Source organism: Oncorhynchus clarkii, chromosome 18 (assembly GCF_045791955.1).
Source record: "Oncorhynchus clarkii lewisi isolate Uvic-CL-2024 chromosome 18, UVic_Ocla_1.0, whole genome shotgun sequence".
NCBI lineage: Eukaryota > Metazoa > Chordata > Actinopteri > Salmoniformes > Salmonidae > Oncorhynchus > Oncorhynchus clarkii.
In genome coordinates this window covers 15,200,136-15,219,462 of record NC_092164.1, presented here as the reverse complement: position 1 = coordinate 15,219,462, position 19,327 = coordinate 15,200,136, and the positions used below count along the sequence as shown (strand labels likewise).

Sequence of the window (19,327 nt, the reverse complement as noted above, 5' to 3'; positions counted from 1 at the left end):
TTTAAATAATTTAACGTTGCAACTACTGTCTTATTTTAATGTCGATTTTCACACTCACAGCCTAGACATGTTTGAAAATCTATACATTTTAAATGGTTTATTTTCAATATTTTTGTGATTTTGACATAACACAACATAAAAACAGTACAGTATATGAATGGAAAACACCACGCACAACTCAAGTTAGGCTTCTACCAAAAATATTTTATGAAATATTTTATTGAGTGTATATTACTAGAAAATATTATTATTCACCTCTAGTTGCTAAGCGTGATTTCCAGCGTTCCCGGAGGTTTGGTGAATACTGTTTTGTGAGCTGTAACTGATTGCAATAGGGCCATCTTGTTTCACCGGTTTAAGGGTCAAATTGACTTTTTCCCATTTATAAATAATTTGTACACAAAAAACACAGCCATAATCAAAAAATTGTTCGAGCATGTTTTTCTAGAGCATAGCTGCCATCCATGAAATCTAAAAATAATAATATTGTGATCCGGATATGAAAATCCCTCAACGTCACAGGGGAAAGGACCAATGGGCTGGTAGATAAATATTCAGTGTGCGCCGCCTATCCCGGGACTGTGGCTCATATCGAATCAGACCAAATGGAATTCTGCACTGCCTTCTTAAAAGATTCCGTACATTTTAATTCGCACATACACATGTTCCTCTGACGTTTTGCCCAGCATACAACACACCGCTGGCGTGACCAGAAAAAGCTGCTCGGTTACATTGAGAATCGAGCCAGCAGCAAAGACATCCGAGAGAAAAAATACAAAATAGACTCTTACGGTGCGTAAGTATCCGTAATTTATTAGATCCTTACGAGATTGTTCAAATGTTTCAAATTGATGCTGCCCTTAACATTGTTTCAAACTTGAATCGATTGAATACAATCTTGCTACTTTAATTAAATGCAGCCATTGCCAATCTGTTTAGCTGCTTTTCTGTAAAACCATTAGCTAAACGGTCCGATTTATGCATGTGACATCCATTCTTTAAAGGGAGTTTAAAACCCCAAACGGGTGTATCCCATAGTTGACATATTCGCACATGTCTTATTTGTTTTATTTCTGCGTGTCTACATTAATCTACATGTCCTGTGACGCCTTCATCCGGGAACGCTCTTCCCTAAACATGTTTGGTGGTCCTTTTAACACACAGGACAAGTATGCGTAAACGTAATGTCACGCATCGAATGTGTCAAGTCTGGCTTTGTTTGTACAGGGTTTGTTTTGCTTTAGCGCTAGCAGAGCTTTGCTTTCCGTGCAGTCGGATAGGAACACCAATGGACCGAGAGAGGCCGTCGCATAGGCTGCTATTCTGTCTCGCCAGCTGTCATTCTCTATTAGGCCTACAGTAACAACTTCATCGAAATGTTCGTCTTGTATATAATTACTTCATTTAAAGACATTGGACCTTGACCTAACATGTTACATTTTTAGTTTGGCTCCTTGTTTTGTTATTATTCATTAATTTATGTATTTATCCAGCCAGACTAGTTTGGTGTTCTCCAGCTTTAATGCATAATTATTTGTGCCTCCATATTTTTAAAGCAGACAGTCCGTGTCATTAGACAGGATGTGTGATGTAAATGTATGTTTTGAAAGTGTCAGATTGTGAATGTTGGTAGCCAATCTTAGACCAGGTGTAACAGTACAACTTTAGACCGTCCCCTCGCCCATACCCGGGCGCGAACCAGGGACCCTCTGCACACATCAACAACTGTCACCCACGAAGCATCGTTACCCATCGCTCCGCAAAAGCCGCGGCCCTTGCAGAGCAAGGGGAACTACTACTTCAAGGTCTCAGAGCAGGTGACGTCACCGATAAACAACTGTCACCCAGACTGCACCTCACATAGGATAGATTGTGTCTCACCATTTTTTTAAAGAGTACCCTATGACATCTCTGACAAGCTGCATAGGCTTATGTCATCAGTGATGTAGTCAGTGCAGGGACTGTCATGATGCTCAGTGCCACTTTGAGTAACTAGGCCTTATGGGAGTTTTATTTCAGCAGCAGCGCCATGTACTGTGTGTTGGCTCTAACCACAGATCTAGGACCAGGTTACCCTACCCCCAATCATAGCCTTCACCATTAGGGGTTGGAAAATATCTGACCCTCTATCTGTGGTTAGGGGTGATTAGAGGTGGTTTGATGATAAAGATAACAGGCAAAATGGCTGCAGAACATCTCCTGAAATAGAACAACCCATTGGAGTGTTCTATCAGTCTGTTTTGTCTGGGTTCCGTTTGCATTCAGTCAGAGCTCTGAGTTGTTCCGTCTGTATTCTTTCTGTCTCGCGTCTGTGATGAGGTTGTGTGTGTTTGTTCATGGAGCTCTGGGACTGGACTCCATCTTGACTGATGGAGATGGAATCATGTCAGGCCCTGTGAATGGCAGTACCTCTCCCCTCTCTTGCTTCAGTCTCTCTCTCCTACTACCGTAACCATTCTCATGATTTAAAAATGACTCCCTATAGCTTGTTTAGCAAAAAAATCAATGCATTCGCAACCATGGCGCAAAACAGGCGGGGTTGGCTTAGAATCAATGGATCGATGACATGTAAACTTATTTTTATTGTCACATGCTTAGTAAACAACAGGTGTAGACTAACAGTGAAATGCTTATGGGGCCTTCCCAACAATGCAGAATACAATAAAGTAGAACAAATTGTGACACAAGGAATAAATCCACAATGAGCCATGATGGCTTGGCTCTAAACATGGGGTACCAGTACCGAGCCGATGTGCAGGGGTATGAGGTAATCGAGGTAGATATGTACTTATAGTTAGGGGTAAAGTGACTTGTTAACAGGATAGATGATATGTGATGAGTGTGTGTGTGTGATGACAGTGTGTCTGTGAGTGTGTGTATGTGTTGGAGTGTCTGTGTGGGTAGTGTGTATGCATATAGTCAAAAAGAGTTAGGTTAGTGCATTGTTTTCGTGACATTGTCAGCTATCTGGCTGTATATCAACTATTTTCCAGTTTCACATCTAATCAACCAATGCTAGATATTTGGTGAGATGAGGTTAATGTAATATGCTATGTAATACCAGGGTATTGTTAGATTAGGTTAATGTAATATGCTATGTAATACCAGGGTATTGTTAGATGAGGTTAATGTAATATGCTATGTAATACCAGGGTGTCGGTTAGATGAGGTTAATGTAATATGCTATGTAATACCAGGATGTCGGTTAGATGAGGTTAATGTAATATGCTATGTAATACCAGGGTGTCGGTTAGATGAGGTTAATGTAATATGCTATGTAATACCAGGGTATTGTTAGATGAGGTTAATGTAATATGCTATGTAATACCAGGATGTCGGTTAGATGAGGTTAATGTAATATGCTATGTAATACCAGGGTGTCGGTTAGATTAGGTTAATATAATATGCTATGTAATACCAGGGTGTCGGTTAGTGCTGGGCGATATGGCTAAAAATCCATATCAAGCTAAATTCATTGAATTATCACGATAACAATACATTTAACGATACGTTTATAGCATTTAATGTGTACCACAGTTATTTTTTTATTACCCTTAACTACTACAACTACTTTGAATGTTATAGCTATCACTTGTCCCATAAACAATATCGCATATTAGCAAACTTATTTAATTTCATAATTCCCATTTCTCTAGTAGGATAGGTTATTTATGTAATGACCGATATCAGCAAAATGTTCACGATAAGTGGTCAGTGTCGATAATTTTCAGTTTATCGTCCCAGCTCTAGTGTCAGTACAGGACAACAACCTTGCTGTTCTAGGCCCATGACAAGAAATACAACCACTCCCTTTAGGAAAGGCTAAAAGCATTCCTCCTTATTTTTTAAAATGCATTTATTTAACCATTATTTAACTAGGCGAGTCAGTTAAGAACAAATTCTTATTTACAATGACGGCCTACCAAAAGGCAAAAGGCCTCCTGCGGGGACAGGGGCTGGAATTAAAAATAAATAAAATATAAATATAGGACAAAACACACATCACGCCAAGAGAGACGACACAACACTACATAAAGAGAGACCTAAGACAACAGCATAGCAAGGCAGCAACACATGACAACACAGTAGCAACACAAAACATGGTACAAACATTATTGGGCACAGACAACAGCACAAAGGGCAAGAAGGTAGAGTCAACAATACATCACTCAAAACAGCCACAACTGTCAGTAAGAGTGTCCATGATTGAGTCTTTGAATGAAGAGATTGAGATAAAACTGTCCAGTTTGAGTGTTGGTTGCAGCTGGTTCCAGTCGCTAGCTGCAGCGAACTGAAAAGAGGAGCGACCCAGGGATGTGTGTGCTGTGGGGACCTTTAACAGAATGTGACTGGCAGAACGGGTGTTGTATGTGGAGGATGAGGGCTGCAGTAGATATCTCAGATAGGGGGAGTGAGGCTTAAGAGGGTTTTATAAATAAGCATCAGCCAGTGGGTCTTGCGACGGGTATACAGAGATGACCAGTTTACAGAGGAGTATAGAGTGTAGTGATATGCCCTATAAGGAGCGTTGGTGGCAAATTTGATGGCCGAATGGTAAAGAACATCTATCCGCTCGAGAGCACCCTTACCTGCCGATCTATAAATTACATCTCCGTAATCTATCATGAGGGAAATCAATATTAATATATGCCATTTTAACAGATTATTTTATCCAAAGCAACTTAGTCATGTGTGCATATATTTTACGTATGGGTGGTCCCGGGAATCGAACCCACTACCCTGGCGTCACAAGCACCATGCTCTAAAAAGGATCACATATACTGTAGATTGTATACATAGGATATTTCTGTTACCCAACTCTGTCCTTCTAGGCTACATTAGACCAAGTTAAGGTTACACCAGGGAAAATCAGTTTATTTGTAAAATATTACATACTGTAGGCCCCTAGTCTGTTACTAGACATCCGATAATGAACCCAAGTCTGTGAATTGTGTCCAACTGGGCCTAGGCTACATCCAGGATCCTTGGTTTCATCCAATCGCTCCTCATATCCGTAGGCTTCGTGGTATGTTTATAAAGTAGGCTAGCAGCCTTTTATTTCCTGGTTGAGCATGTTGTGGCGTGTCTGAATCAGGATTATCCCTTCCATTATGGACTCATGCAGTTGCCTGTCCAGAGACATTTAGCCTCATTCTTGTTTAATTCTGATTGATGGGTTGTTATTAAAGTTGCATTAATCAAATCAAATGCTTTACGAAGCATGTGATAAATAACATGTTAGTCAGGGGTGACTAACAGTGAAATGCTTACTTACGGGTCCTTTTCCAACATTGCAGAGCCAAAGAAACTACTTATACTGTGTTTACCTCACAGCTTCATGGGAAATGCAGTTTTTTGAACAGGTCTGGGTGGGGAGAGCGGGGTTGGGTAGAGAGGGGGCTCCTTTCTTGCTTGTAGTCAGTGAGTGGGATAGGAATAGGATTTTCTTGGGTTCACTGTCCTGCGTTTTGCGCTGGGGCTTTTTCAGGGGTGACTGCAAGCATACCAAACATCCAGATAGAAATGGATAGTGTAGAACAGACATTCTCTTGCATGAAGAAAAAAGGAATAGGGAATCCCATCTGCTCTACATGATGTGCAAGGCTGTGAGCGATGCAGTCCACTGACTAGTCTCCTGCTGTGGACTGTGATCAAAGTGACAAGCTCCTGGCATCAGTTTGTCTGTTCTGTTTTGGGAGGAATGGAGGTAATACCGTCACGCTCAGCACTAAGGATTAACAGTCACAAGTTATACTCACCCCCACCCTCTCCCTCACACTCACTCTCTCTCTCTGAGAGTTTGTTTCAGCAGCTAGGTTATCCTTCATGTTGGCGTCAAACACTCCATGACAATAATGTTGTAAGATTCTTGCTAGAATGTAAACTGTGTTAGAACTCTAGGTGCCAATATGGCGAACCATTGGAATCCTAAATCTCAAACGGAGTTGGCCTAACTTTACACTGGCCATGAGTAGGCTATTTCAGTATTTCGGACGCACATTGTTGAGACATCCTCTTGAGTGATGAAACGCACACACCTATTATCTGTCCTCTGGCTGCCTTTTGTTTTGTTGTCATGACAACCATGAATGCAGTGAGGTGTGCAGAGTGTAGTCTGACTCAGCGTGAGCGGGTATTGCTTATGCCCTTTTATAAATCACTGCAAGATCCCAGGGGGAAGACTGCGCTCTTCTTTCTGTGGGTGAATCTCAATACAATTGCCTTCCTCTCCTTGTCTCATCTCCTCCATCACTAATGTTCTTCAGTCCTGGTCTGGGACACCCTCAGGGGATGCAGGCTTTTGTTTGTTCATTTCACATCAATGTAGATGAACTGGAGGAGATTAGAAGAAGATACTTCAGATGCACCCCATGTCAAGTAAGGGGAGAAATGCCTGTGGTACACTGATATATGGTATAATTAGGCAATAAGGCTTGGGGGGGATGCCAATATGCCACGGCTAAAAGCTGTTCTTATGCAAAAACGCAATGTGGAGTGCCTGGATACAACCCTTAGCCGTGGTTTATTGATCATATACCACAAACCCCCGAGGTGCCTTATTGCTATTATAAACTGGTTACCAACCTAATTAGAACAGTAAAAATATGGTTTGTCATACCTGTGATATACCAGTTTTCAGCATTGAGGGCTCGAACCACCCAGTTATAACGTGTGATATACACTGAGTGTACAAAACATTAAGAACACCTCCCTAATATTGGTTTGTACCTCAATTCTTCGGGGCATGGACTCTACAAGGTGTTGAAAGCGTTCCACAGGGATGCTGGACCATGTTGACTCCAATGCTTCCCACAGTTGTGTCAAGTTGGCTGGATGTCCTTTGTGTGGTGGAATATTCTTGAAACACACAGGAAACTGTTATGAAAAACCCAGCAGCGTTGCAGTTCTTGACACAAACCACTGTGCCTGGCACCTACTACCATACCCCGTTCAAAGGCACTTCAATCTTTTGTCTTGTCCATTCAACCTCTGAATAGCAAACATAGACAATCCATCTCAATTGTCCGAAGGCTTAAAATTCCTTCTTTAACCTGTCTCCTCCCCATCTATATTGATTGAAGTGGATTTAACAAGTGACATCAATAAGGGATCATAGCTTACACACTGTTGGCATTCTCTCAACCAGCTTCATGAGGTAGTCACCTGGAATGCACTAGTTAAAAGCTCATTTGTGGAATTTCTTTCATTGATAAATGCATTTGAGCCAATCAGTTGTGTTGTGACAAGGTAGGGGTGATATACAGAAGAGCCCTATTTGGTAAACGACCAAGTCCATATTATGGCAAGAACAGCTCAAATAAACAAAGAGAGACGACAGTCCATCATTACTTTAAGATGTGATGGTCAGTCAATTCGGAACATTTCAAGAACTTTGAAAGTTTCTTCAAGTGCAGTCGCAAAAACCATCAAGCGCTATGATGAAACTGGCTTTCATGAGGACCACCACAAGAAAGGAAGAGAAGACCCAGTGGAAATCTCTCCTTTGGTTGGAGTCCAAATTTGAGATTTTTGTTTCCAACCGCTCTGTCTTTGTGAGATGCGGAGTAGGTGAACGGATGATCTCCGCAGGAGGTGTGACGTTGTGGGGGTGCTTTTCTGGTGACGCTGAACCAGCATGGCTACCACAGCATTCTGCAGTAATATGCCATCCCATCTGGTTTGCACTTAGTCCCACTATCATTTATTTTTCAACAGGACAATGACCCAACACACCTCCAGACTATGAAAGGGATATTTGACCAAGAAGGAGAGTGATGGAGTGCTGCATTAGAGGACCTGGCCTCCATAATCACCTGACCTCAACCCAATTGAGATGGTTTGGGATGAGTTGGAGCCGCCTTCCTGGGGGCCACACAACTTGAAACATGACATAATACAGAACATTAATAGACAATAACAGAACTACATACATGTTATTTTAAAGGCACAAGTAGCCTACATTTCAACGCATACACCAACTATCTAGGTCAAATAGGGGAGAGGCGTTGTGCTGTGAGGTGTTTCTTTGTCTATTTTTTTTAAAGCGGGTTTGCTGTTTATTTGAGCAATATGAGATGGAATGGAGTTCCATGCAATAATGGCTCTATATAATACAGTACGTTTTCTTGAATTTGTTCTGGATTTGGGGACAGAGATAAGACCCCTGGTGGCATGTCTGGTGGGGTAAGTGTGTGTCAGAGCTTGTGTAAATTGACTATGCAAACAATTTGGGATTTTCAAAAAAAGAGTAGAGGGCCTAGAGAGATGCCCTGCGGTACACCACACTTTACATGTTTGACATTAGAGAAGCTTCCATTAAAGAAAATCCTTGTTTTATATTAGATTGCCATATTGTGGATTTAGAGCGATTGAAAACTGAGCTGAGGTTCAACAACAGTTTATGGTCAATAATATCAAAGGCAGCACTGAAATCTAACAGTACAGCTCCCACAATCTCCATATTATCATTTGTCAGTGCAGTACATGTTGAGTTTCCTTCTCTATAAGCATGCTGAAAGTCTGTTGTTAGTTTGTTTACAGAGAAATAGCAATGTATTTGGTCAAACACATTTTTTTTCCCAACAGTTTGCTAAGAGCTGGCAGCAAGCTTATAGGTCTGCTGTTTGAACAAGTAAAGACCGCTTTACTATTCTTGGGTAGCGGAATTAAAGATAGATTAAAGACAGATAGGAGTGGCTATAGAGTCCACTACCGTCCTCAGTAGCTTTCCATCTAAGTTGTCAATGCCACGAGGTTTGTCATTATTGATCGATAACATTCATTTTTTTTCCACCTCTCCCACACTAACTTTACAAAATTCAAACTTGCAATGCTTTTCTTTCATTTAGTTTTTTTTATGCATGAAAATGATGGCTCACTCTTCGTTGTTGGCATTTCCTGCCTAAGTTTGCCCACTTTGCCAATGAAGTAATGATTCAAAATAATTGGCAAAATTAAATGATTTTGTGATGAATAAGCCATTTTATTCGATGAAAGATGGAGTTGAATTTGTCTTTCTGCCCTTAAATTCATTTAAACTTTTTTTTCATCATTCTTTTTAAAAAAATTCCTTGACTTCATAATACAGTTTCTTCTTCTTTTTGAGTTTAGACACATTTCTCAATTTGCAGTAAGTCAACCAGTCAGATGTGCAGCCAGACTTATTAGCCACTCCTTTTGCCCCATCTTGTTCAACCATAGGGTTTTTCAATTCCTCATGAATCCATGGAGCCTTAACAGTCAGTTTCTTAACAGGTGTGTGTTTATCAATAATTGGAAGAAGCAATTTCATAAACTCATCAAGTGCAGCGCCTGGATGCTACTCATGAATCACATCAGACCAAAACATATTTTGTAACATCATCCACATAAGTCACAGCTAAATCTCTTATACACTATTTTTAGGCCCAGCTGTTGGAACTTTGGCTTTCCTGGATATAGCCACTTTATTGTGATCACTGCATTCAATGGGTACGGATACTTGTTCCTGTAGTGTTTGTAAACATGGAATAGCCTTCCTTTCTCAGAACAATAATAGACTGATGAGCTTCAGAAGAAAGTTATTTGATTCTGGCCATTTTGATCCTGTAATCAAACCCACAAATGCTGATGCTCTAGATAACTCAACTCGTCTAAAGAAGGCCAGTTTTATTGCTTCTTTTAATCAGCTCAACAGTTTTCGGCTGTGCTAACATAATTTCAAAATGGTTTTCTAATGATCAATTAGCCTATTAAAATTCTAAACTTGGATTAGCAAACACAACGTGCCATAGAAACACAGGAGTGATGGTTGCTGATAATGGGCCTCTGTACGCCTATGTAGATATTCCATTAAATATCAGCCGTTTCCAGCTACAATAGTCATTTAAAACATTAACAATGTCTACACTGTAATTCTGATCAATTTGTTATTTTAATGGACAAAAAAATGTGATTTTCTTTCAAAAACAAGACATAAGTGACCCCAAACTTTTGAACGGTAGTGTGTGTGTGTGTGTGTATTTTCCCGACGGATACGGTTTTGATCTGAGAATCCTATCTGGGGAAAAGAGAAGCATCACATCTTCCAATTCATTTTTTTCTGAATTGGGACTTTTAAATAAATTTTCTGCCACTGATAGTTTTTTCATGCTAAAAAAAACTGAGTTTCAATCAAACGGACGGTATAAATAAGTCTTCTGGTCAGACTCCGGAGACGGGCACACCGTGCACCATTCCCTAGCATTCTTCTTGCCAATGTCCAGGTCTCTTGACAACAAGGTTGATGAAATCCGAGCAAGGGTAGCATTCCAGAGGGACATCAGAGACTGTAACGTTCTTTGCTTCACGGAAACCTGGCTTACTGGAGAGACGCTATCCGAGGCGGTGCAGCCAACAGGTTTCTCCACGCATCGCGCAGACAGAAACAAACATCTTTCTGGTAAGAAGAGGGGCGGGGGCGTATGCCTTATGACTAACGTGACATGGTGTGATGAAAGAAACATACAGGAACTCAAATCCTTCTGTTCACCTGATTTAGAATTCCTCACAATCAAATGTAGACCGCATTATCTACCAAGAGAATTCTCTTCGATTATAATCACAGCCGCATATATCCCCCCCCAAGCAGACACATCGTTGGCTCTGAATGAACTTTATTTGACTCTTTGCAAACTGGAAACCATTTATCCGGAGGCTGCATTCATTGTAGCTGGGGATTTTAACAAGGCTAATCTGAAAACAAGACTCCCTAAATTTTATCAGCATATCGATTGCGTAACCAGGGGTGGAAAGACCTTGGATCATTGTTACTCTAACTTCCGCGACGCATATAAGGCCCTGCCCCGCCCCCCTTTCGGAAAAGCTGACCACGACTCCATTTTGTTGATCCCTGCCTACAGACAGAAACTAAAACAAGAGGCTCCCACGCTGAGGTCTGTCCAACGCTGGTCCGACCAAGCTGACTCCACACTCCAAGACTGCTTCCATCACGTGGACTGGGACATGTTTCGTATTGCGTCAGACAACAACATTGACGAATACGCTGATTCGGTGTGCGAGTTCATTAGAACGTGCGTTGAAGATGTCGTTCCCATAGCAACAATTAAAACATTCCCTAACCAGAAACCGTGGATTGATGGCAGCATTCGCGTGAAACTGAAAGCGCGAACCACTGCTTTTAATCAGGGCAAGGTGTCTGGTAACATGACCGAATACAAACAGTGCAGCTATTCCCTCCGCAAGGCTATCAAACAAGCTAAGCGTCAGTACAGAGACAAAGTAGAATCTCAATTCAACGGCTCAGACACAAGAGGCATGTGGCAGGGTCTACAGTCAATCATGGACTACAGGAAGAAATCCAGCCCAGTCACGGACCAGGATGTCCTGCTCCCAGGCAGACTAAATAACTTTTTTGCCCGCTTTGAGGACAATACAGTGCCACTGACACGGCCTGCAACGAAAACTTGCGGTCTCTCCTTCACTGCAGCCGAGGTGAGTAAGACATTTAAACGTGTTAACCCTCGCAAGGCTGCAGGCCCAGACGGCATCCCCAGCCGCGCCCTCAGAGCATGCGCAGACCAGCTGGCCGGTGTGTTTACGGACATATTCAATCAATCCCTGTACCAGTCTGCTGTTCCCACATGCTTCAAGAGGGCCACCATTGTTCCTGTTCCCAAGAAAGCTAAGGTAACTGAGCTAAACGACTACCGCCCCGTAGCACTCACTTCCGTCATCATGAAGTGCTTTGAGAGACTAGTCAAGGACCATATCACCTCCACCCTACCTGACACCCTAGACCCACTCCAATTTGCTTACCGCCCAAATAGGTCCACAGACGATACAATCTCAACCACACTGCACACTGCCCTTACCCATCTGGACAAGAGGAATACCTATGTGAGAATGCTGTTCATTGACTACAGCTCGGCATTCAACACCATAGTACCCTCCAAGCTCGTCATCAAGCTCGAGACCCTGGGTCTCGACCCCGCCCTGTGCAACTGGGTACTGGACTTCCTGACGGCCCGCCCCCAGGTGGTGAGGGTAGGCAACATCTCCTCCCCGCTGATCCTCAACACTGGGGCCCCACAAGGGTGCGTTCTGAGCCCTCTCCTGTACTCCCTGTTCACCCACGACTGCGTGGCCACGCACGCCTCCAACTCAATCATCAAGTTTGCAGACGACACAACAGTGGTAGGCTTGATTACCAACAACGACGAGACGGCCTACAGGGAGGAGGTGAGGGCCCTCGGAGTGTGGTGTCAGGAAAATAACCTCACACTCAACGTCAACAAAACTAAGGAGATGACTGTGGACTTCAGGAAACAGCAGAGGGAACACCCCCCTATCCACATCGATGGAACAGTAGTGGAGAGGGTAGCAAGTTTTAAGTTCCTCGGCATACACATCACAGACAAACTTAATTGGTCCACTCACACAGACAGCATTGTGAAGAAGGCGCAGCAGCGCCTCTTCAACCTCAGGAGGCTGAAGAAATTAGGCTTGTCACCAAAAGCACTCACAAACTTCTACAGATGCACAATCGAGAGCATCCTGGCGGGCTGTATCACCGCCTGGTACGGCAACTGCTCCGCCCTCAACCGTAAGGCTCTCCAGAGGGTAGTGAGGTCTGCACAACGCATCACCGGGGGCAAACTACCTGCCCTCCAGGACACCTACACCACCCGATGTCACAGGAAGGCCATAAAGATAGTCAAGGACATCAACCACCCGAGCCACTGCCTGTTCACCCCGCTATCATCCAGAAGGCGAGGTCAGTACAGGTGCATCAAAGCTGGGACCGAGAGACTGAAAAACAGCTTCTATCTCAAGGCCATCAGACTGTTAAACAGCCACCACTAACATTGAGTGGCTGCTGCCAACACACTGACACTGACTCAACTCCAGCCACTTTAATAATGGGAATTGATGGGAAATGATGTAAATATATCACTAGCCACTTTAAACAATGCTACCTTATATAATGTTACTTACCCTACATTATTCATCTCATATGCATACGTATATACTGTACTCTATATCAACGACTGTATCCTTATGTAATACATGTATCACTAGCCACTTTAACTATGCCACTTTGTTTACATACTCATCTCATATGTATATACTGTACTCGATACCATCTACTGTATCTTGCCTATGCTGCTCTGTACCATCACTCATTCATATATCCTTATGTACATATTCTTTATCCCCTCACACTGTGTACAAGACAGTAGTTTTGGAATTGTTAGTTAGATTACTTGTTGGTTATTACTGCATTGTCGGAACTAGAAGCACAAGCATTTCGCTACACTCGCATTAACATCTGCTAACCATGTGTATGTGACAAATAAAATTTGATTTGAATAAGCAATGTTGCCTGGGGGGGTGTTGGCACCTCAGGGGTTTGTGATATATGGCCAATATACCAGGGCTAAGGGCTGTTCCTATGCATGACGTAACGTGGATACAGCCCTTAGCTGTGGTATATTGGCCATATATCACAAACCCCTGAGGTGCCTTATTGCTATTAGAAACTGGTTACCAACGTAATTAGAGCAGTAAAAATAAATGTTTTGTCGTACCCGTGGTATACGGTCTGATATACCGTGGCTGTCAGCCAATCAACATTCAGGACTCGAACCACCCAGTTGTGTAATTTACATGTTATCGATAGATGGGGTATAATGTGTGTGTTATGTGGAATGTGTGTCCTGTGTGTGTTTTTAAGGTTGTCAGAAGAGACCCGAGGAGAGGCCCAGCCACCATGCCGCTGTTCGGTAAATCCCACAAGAATCCCGCCGACATTGTCCGGACTCTGAAGGAGAACATGGCCATCCTGGTCAAACAAGACAAGAAAACAGATAAGGTGTGATGCGTCTTCATAACACGAGTCCTTACACCACGAATCATCACTAAACAAATCCTTACAACACAAGTCATTATAATAGTCCTCACCACACAAACCAGTACTTCCCTTAGAAAAGGCCCACAAGCAGGTGTTATGTAACATTGCTGTTGGGGCCTCGGTGTACCTCTTCTATTTGATCCGATCAGTCAGTTGGTGTGGTTATTATTACGGTGCACCTCTAGCTGACACTGGGCTGTGAAAGTAGCATCACTGCCTGGCCGTTCCTTCATTGACACCCAGCTGTAAAGGCCCTCTCCACCATGGGTCTGTTAGAGAGGGGCTGTCCAGACAGAACTCCCAGTAACCTGGCTCTGAGCTGGAACTGCTTCAGCTCTAACCAGGCTGCTTCCACACACAGCCAGGCTATAGTGATCTCAATACAGTCCACTCCTGTCATATGCAATGCTGATATCCAGAGAAAGTCAATAGTTATGATTGGGCCTGAGGCTGAGACATAAGTGTCTACAGAGCTGTACCTCCATAAGTAGTCAATTAAATGTCTCCCTCTTGTGGTCAACTCAAGTATAATATCATGGCAGTTTTTTTGTAAACCGCATAACATTATTAGCAGCAATATTGTTAAAGTACATATTGTGCCTGTGTGTCTAACTGGTGTCCCTGTCCCAGGCATCAGAGGAGGTGTCTAAGTGTCTTGTGGCCATGAAGGAGATACTATATGGGACCGGTGACAAGGAACCTCACACAGAGACGGTGGCCCAGTTGGCCCAGGAGCTCTACAACAGCGGCCTGCTCATCTCCCTGGTGGAAAACCTGCAGGTCATCGACTTTGAGGTGAGACTGAGCCAAAGCCGGACCATCAGGGTCGTGTTCATTAGGCACCAAATGGAAGAAAACAGTCTGAAACAAGGAGGCTTTAGTTTTTAAACGTTTTCCATTGCATGTCCCCAGGGGAAGAAGGACGTGTGTCAGATCTTCAACAACATCCTGCGGAGGCAGATCGGCACCCGCAGCCCCACTGTCGAGTACTTCTGCTCTCACCAAGAGGTGCTATTTGTGCTGCAAAAAGGGTGAGTTTCTCTCTCACACACACTCTCCATGTACCACAGCTGACCACAGCCATTGGTATGATACTCAGTGACGTCTGCGCGTGTCCCTCTTCCTGCAGGTATGAGACCCCTGGGTCTGCGCTGAACTGTGGCATCATGCTGAGGGAGTGTATCAGACACGAGCCACTGGCCAAGCTGGTTCTCCACTCAGAACACTTCCAGCACTTCTTCAATTACGTAGAGATGGAGACCTTTGACATCGCCTCAGACGCTTTCGCCACCTTCAAGGTCAGATTACACAAGATTTGAAAGCATCTTTGGGTCCTGGAAAAACATTGTATTAAACCCATGTTAATAAGACTAGGATGTGCCGAGATGATATGCTAATCTTTACATTACTGTTGTATCTGTCCATGCCCATTTGTTTGAGAGTTTACAAAATGTATAGATCAGAAATGATTCGATGCAGCAGATGATATACAATGTGTGTTTTTGTGTGAATTAAAGTGAGCCCGTTTCCTCCCCCATTCACAGGACCTGCTCACAAGACACAAGGTCCTGGTAGCTGAATATCTAGAACAAAATTATGATGCCGTAAGTGATATGTTCAACATTCTGCTGCCCTGGGAGCATTTACCTTTTATCAGATGGACTTCATGGAAAGAAAATGTTTTTTGTTGTTACACCCTCTGCCCTCTTGACAGAATTCATGAAGGAATGGGTGAATGCAATTACGACGTCACACTCGTACTCTCATTGCCATTTACCAGATGAATACACTGAAGTGTGTGTACCGATAAACAGAGCATGTTGATTGATGACCCATACTCTACAATGAATGAGTTGCTCGGGTTACAGACCAGACACTACCCTACACTGGGCCGCACTAGGTTACAGAAGGCTGCTTTCATGCCAAAGGCCGCTGGAGGCTTATCACACACACACTGGCCCAAACAGCACACCTGATAAGGTCCCTTTTAGACCTGACTGAGAGATGTTAGAGAATATATCAAACTCAACAGACATTCAACCATCTGAAACACCTATTTAATTCTATGAACATTTTTTATTTATTGTGAATTTATTTTGAGCCACTTTTGACTGTTGAGATGCAGCCACCCCTCAGCCTGTTCCTTTATATCTTTGCAGATCTTTGACCAGTATGAGAAGTTATTACACTCTGATAACTATGTGACAAAGAGACAGTCATTAAAGGTGTGTTCTATTATTCACATTTTATATGGATTATTTATGGACTAAAACTTTGCATGCTATTATGGTGTTGATTATCTCGCTTCATAGTAAACATTTGCATACTCTGGTCTTTGTGTGTGTTTATGTAGTTGTTGGGAGAGCTTCTGTTGGACAGGCATAACTTCACAGTGATGACCCGGTACATCAGCAAGCCTGAGAACCTGAAGCTGATGATGAACCTACTGAGGGACAAGAGCCCTAACATACAATTTGAGGCCTTCCACGTCTTCAAGGTAGGACACAAAAGCCGTTCCCTGAGCTGTTCATATACAAGGTCTGGCAAACTGGCATCCATGTTGGCCCCAAACATTCCATGGCATTACCATTGGGTTCTTACTAGAATGTAATTGCCGATATCAATGTAATGTACAGAGCTGACAGGCTGACCCCTCCACCCAGGTGTTTGTGGCGAACCCCAACAAGACGCAGCCCATCATAGACATCCTGCTGAAGAACCAGCCCAAACTCATCGACTTCCTTAGCAACTTCCAGAAGGACCGCATGGACGACGAGCAATTCAACGACGAGAAGACCTACCTAATCAAACAGATCCGAGACCTAAAGAAACCCGCCTCTTAAAACCTTACCCCCATTCGTCCCCAAAACCCTTCCCCTTAGCTATGACCTTTACCCTAACCTTTACTTTTTATTGTCGACAAAAATACATTGACAATAATGATTCAATTTCTTAATATCAAAGACATTCTTTTTCTTGGTTCCTTAAACTTTGCTGAGAATAGTTCTTAATCACAGATTTTTTTTTTCATTGTTTTTACTTTTAAATTAACCCTTTTCTTATTAGTGTGTAGTGTTCCACAACGGGAAGGGGATTTCCTCTCTTGGGGGGAACCAATGCTTAGAGACCTCTAGGTGATTGGCTGGGTGAGCTGTGGAGACCACTGGTCATCACTTTAATTGCGCAAATATTTTTTTGAAAATGTTCTCTTTTCATTGCCACTTGCAGGCACGAGCCAGCTAGATAGTTCTGACTTCTTTCTAATACTCTCCTAATCTAACCACAGTACAACTGAAGTATCCAGAATCATAGGAATTGCTATTTCTCTATTAGAGGATCGAAATGGTATTCTCAAATGTCCCGTCGAACTCCTCTTCAGACTCACATTCCCTGCTAGTCTTACTCCTGTGGTTGTACTTCCACTATTTACACTCAAGTTATGTTTCAACGCTGTAGTAGGTCCTCTGACATGACAACTCTACATTTGACCTTACAAGGAACATATTAGATGTCTGGTGATCAGCAGGACCATTCTTCTACTGCTAACCTTCGTATAGAATATGACTTATCAATAGTTTTGATAATTGATTCTCCATGGATGGCTGGTAGCACTTTCTATATCATTCAACGCTAAAGGAGTGATTCCTTTTTGGTTTATTTTAAGCTGTTGAAGTAGAATCCTGTTGAACAGGAAACTCTTGATGATTAAAAAAAAAAAAGTTTGTCTTGTGTATAAAAGCTGGTTTTAACCCATAAGTGAGTGCCATTGCGGGTGACAGAAAAATCCTTTTTTTCTGTACGAAAGTGATTTCTTTGAACTTGTTTTCTTATTTAGATGGTGGAGGGGGATGGTTGGTGGAGACATTAACAGTAGGGGGTACATACAGAGGTGCCTTTTGTTTTCCCTTTTTTTGCATTTTAAATACCTTTTTCTGGGCGGAGCTTAATTCTTATTTAGAAAATATGGTCTGGTTGAATATATTAGTCGTGATTAAGCAATGAACCTTGAACTCACTATATTTGAGTTGTGCAGTTGAAAGAATATTTTACTTTAAGAGAACTTGTTGCAGTTCATTGATCACATCATAAAACTAGGAACCAGGAGGCCAAAACTCAGGACTGATTGTCCAGGAAAGTTAACATACCAGTAAACTGGATATGGTAGAAGCATCTTGCTCTGAATTTTTTTTTACATGTAGCTTGTTTTGGGGGAAGTCTAAATTAAATAACCTCAGACAAATTGAGCCAATGCATATTTTAATTGTGGTGGTTGAGCTTAAGTTACGATCACATCTAAATTGAAAATATGAACTAATATGGCTCTTCAATGTAATATTGAATAATAAATGTGATGGGCACCATGCCATGGGACAAGTGATTGTTCTTTAAATTGCCAAATACTTTTACATTTTTTAAAAACCATTTCTAGATTGGACTTGACACAAGGGATAGTGTCCTCAATGCCCTTGTCGTTTTGGTGAAACTCAGTCATTCTAGCCCTGTTCTATATCTGGTGCTAACATGCAATCTTGATCTTGACCACATTTCTAGACCAGTGTAGACAATTAATTGTGAACAGATCTTCCTGACCACCTCGAGGTAGCCGGGGACAAATTGATTGGTTCGATGAAAGTTCCGTGGGCAGAGCTTAGTAACATGTCAGTGGGTGGAGTTTACAAGTAAAGACAAGTGTTTCAGGGAGGTGGACTGCTTGTGGGAGGGTGTTAAACGGCTTGCATCCCAATGCGGCTTTTGTTTTCCAACCTACTTAAATGTTATCTGACATTCTAAAATTACAAAAGGAATGAACAGCTTTATAAAATGTACAAAAACAATAATGGTGCCCTCCCTGCTGGTGCTGTGGGCTAGGACCACAAGGTCACAGGTTCAAGTCTTGCCATGCCAATGACCTTTCTCAAAAGGTATATTTTGAACCCTAGTCCCTCCCTGTATTCAAATTATGAGATTCCCAATGTTAAGACATTGATCCCTTGAATCAATGATTTTAGAAGGACTATTAATGGTTTGACAATCCAGATCTGTTTACACTTGTAAAATAAAGATACAATTAGTCCTCGATGGCCTCTGGAGGTAGTCAGGAAGAATCACCATCAATAATTGTAATATTCTACACAGGTCTAGAAATGGTCACAATCAGAATATGGACAAGATCAAGACACAGGACCCACATTAACACCAGGTATAAACGGGGTTTTGAATGGCAAACTGATGTTGGATTAAAATGATAAACAAGAGACTTAGATTTAGGCTGTATCAGTAGGAACTTATACCTGAGGCAAAACAGGTTTACTTATTAACATACTGTACTAAAGTAATATTGACCCTTTTCAACCATGGAATTATTATTTTTATCCCATTGATACTACTGTACCACAACACCAATAAAATAAATGCATACATAGTTTTCCTGGTTTG

The 19,327-nt window shown here is 42.3% G+C and overlaps 1 protein-coding gene across 2 annotated transcripts; it reads left to right on the top strand.

The window, feature by feature from the left end:
- The first annotated feature begins 544 nt into the window (after nt 1–544).
- LOC139373065 (calcium-binding protein 39-like) lies at nt 545–19,313 on the top strand. 2 transcript variants are annotated; one of them, XM_071113119.1, is made up of 9 exons: nt 545–792; nt 13,715–13,852; nt 14,522–14,686; nt 14,804–14,922; nt 15,021–15,189; nt 15,436–15,495; nt 16,051–16,116; nt 16,245–16,388; nt 16,555–19,313. In XM_071113119.1, exons 2-9 carry the CDS (start codon nt 13,751–13,753, stop codon nt 16,732–16,734), a joined length of 1,005 nt encoding a protein of 334 aa, XP_070969220.1. In that variant the 5' UTR covers nt 545–792; nt 13,715–13,750; the 3' UTR covers nt 16,735–19,313. The 2 variants fall into 2 exon arrangements, with proteins under 2 accessions (XP_070969220.1, XP_070969219.1); XM_071113118.1 differs by lacking the exon at nt 545–792 and having other exon boundaries at nt 13,601–13,852.
- Nucleotides 19,314–19,327: the final 14 nt, after the last annotated feature.

Coding starts and splice junctions, on each gene's coding strand:
- LOC139373065 (XM_071113118.1), top strand. CDS start 13,661: ATGGGGTATAATGTGTGTGTTATGTGGAATGTGTGTCCTGTGTGTGTT. Junction 14,687..14,803: donor TGCAGGTCATCGACTTTGAG/GTGAGACTGAGC, acceptor GCATGTCCCCAG/GGGAAGAAGGACGTGTGTCA. Junction 14,923..15,020: donor CTATTTGTGCTGCAAAAAGG/GTGAGTTTCTCT, acceptor CTCTTCCTGCAG/GTATGAGACCCCTGGGTCTG.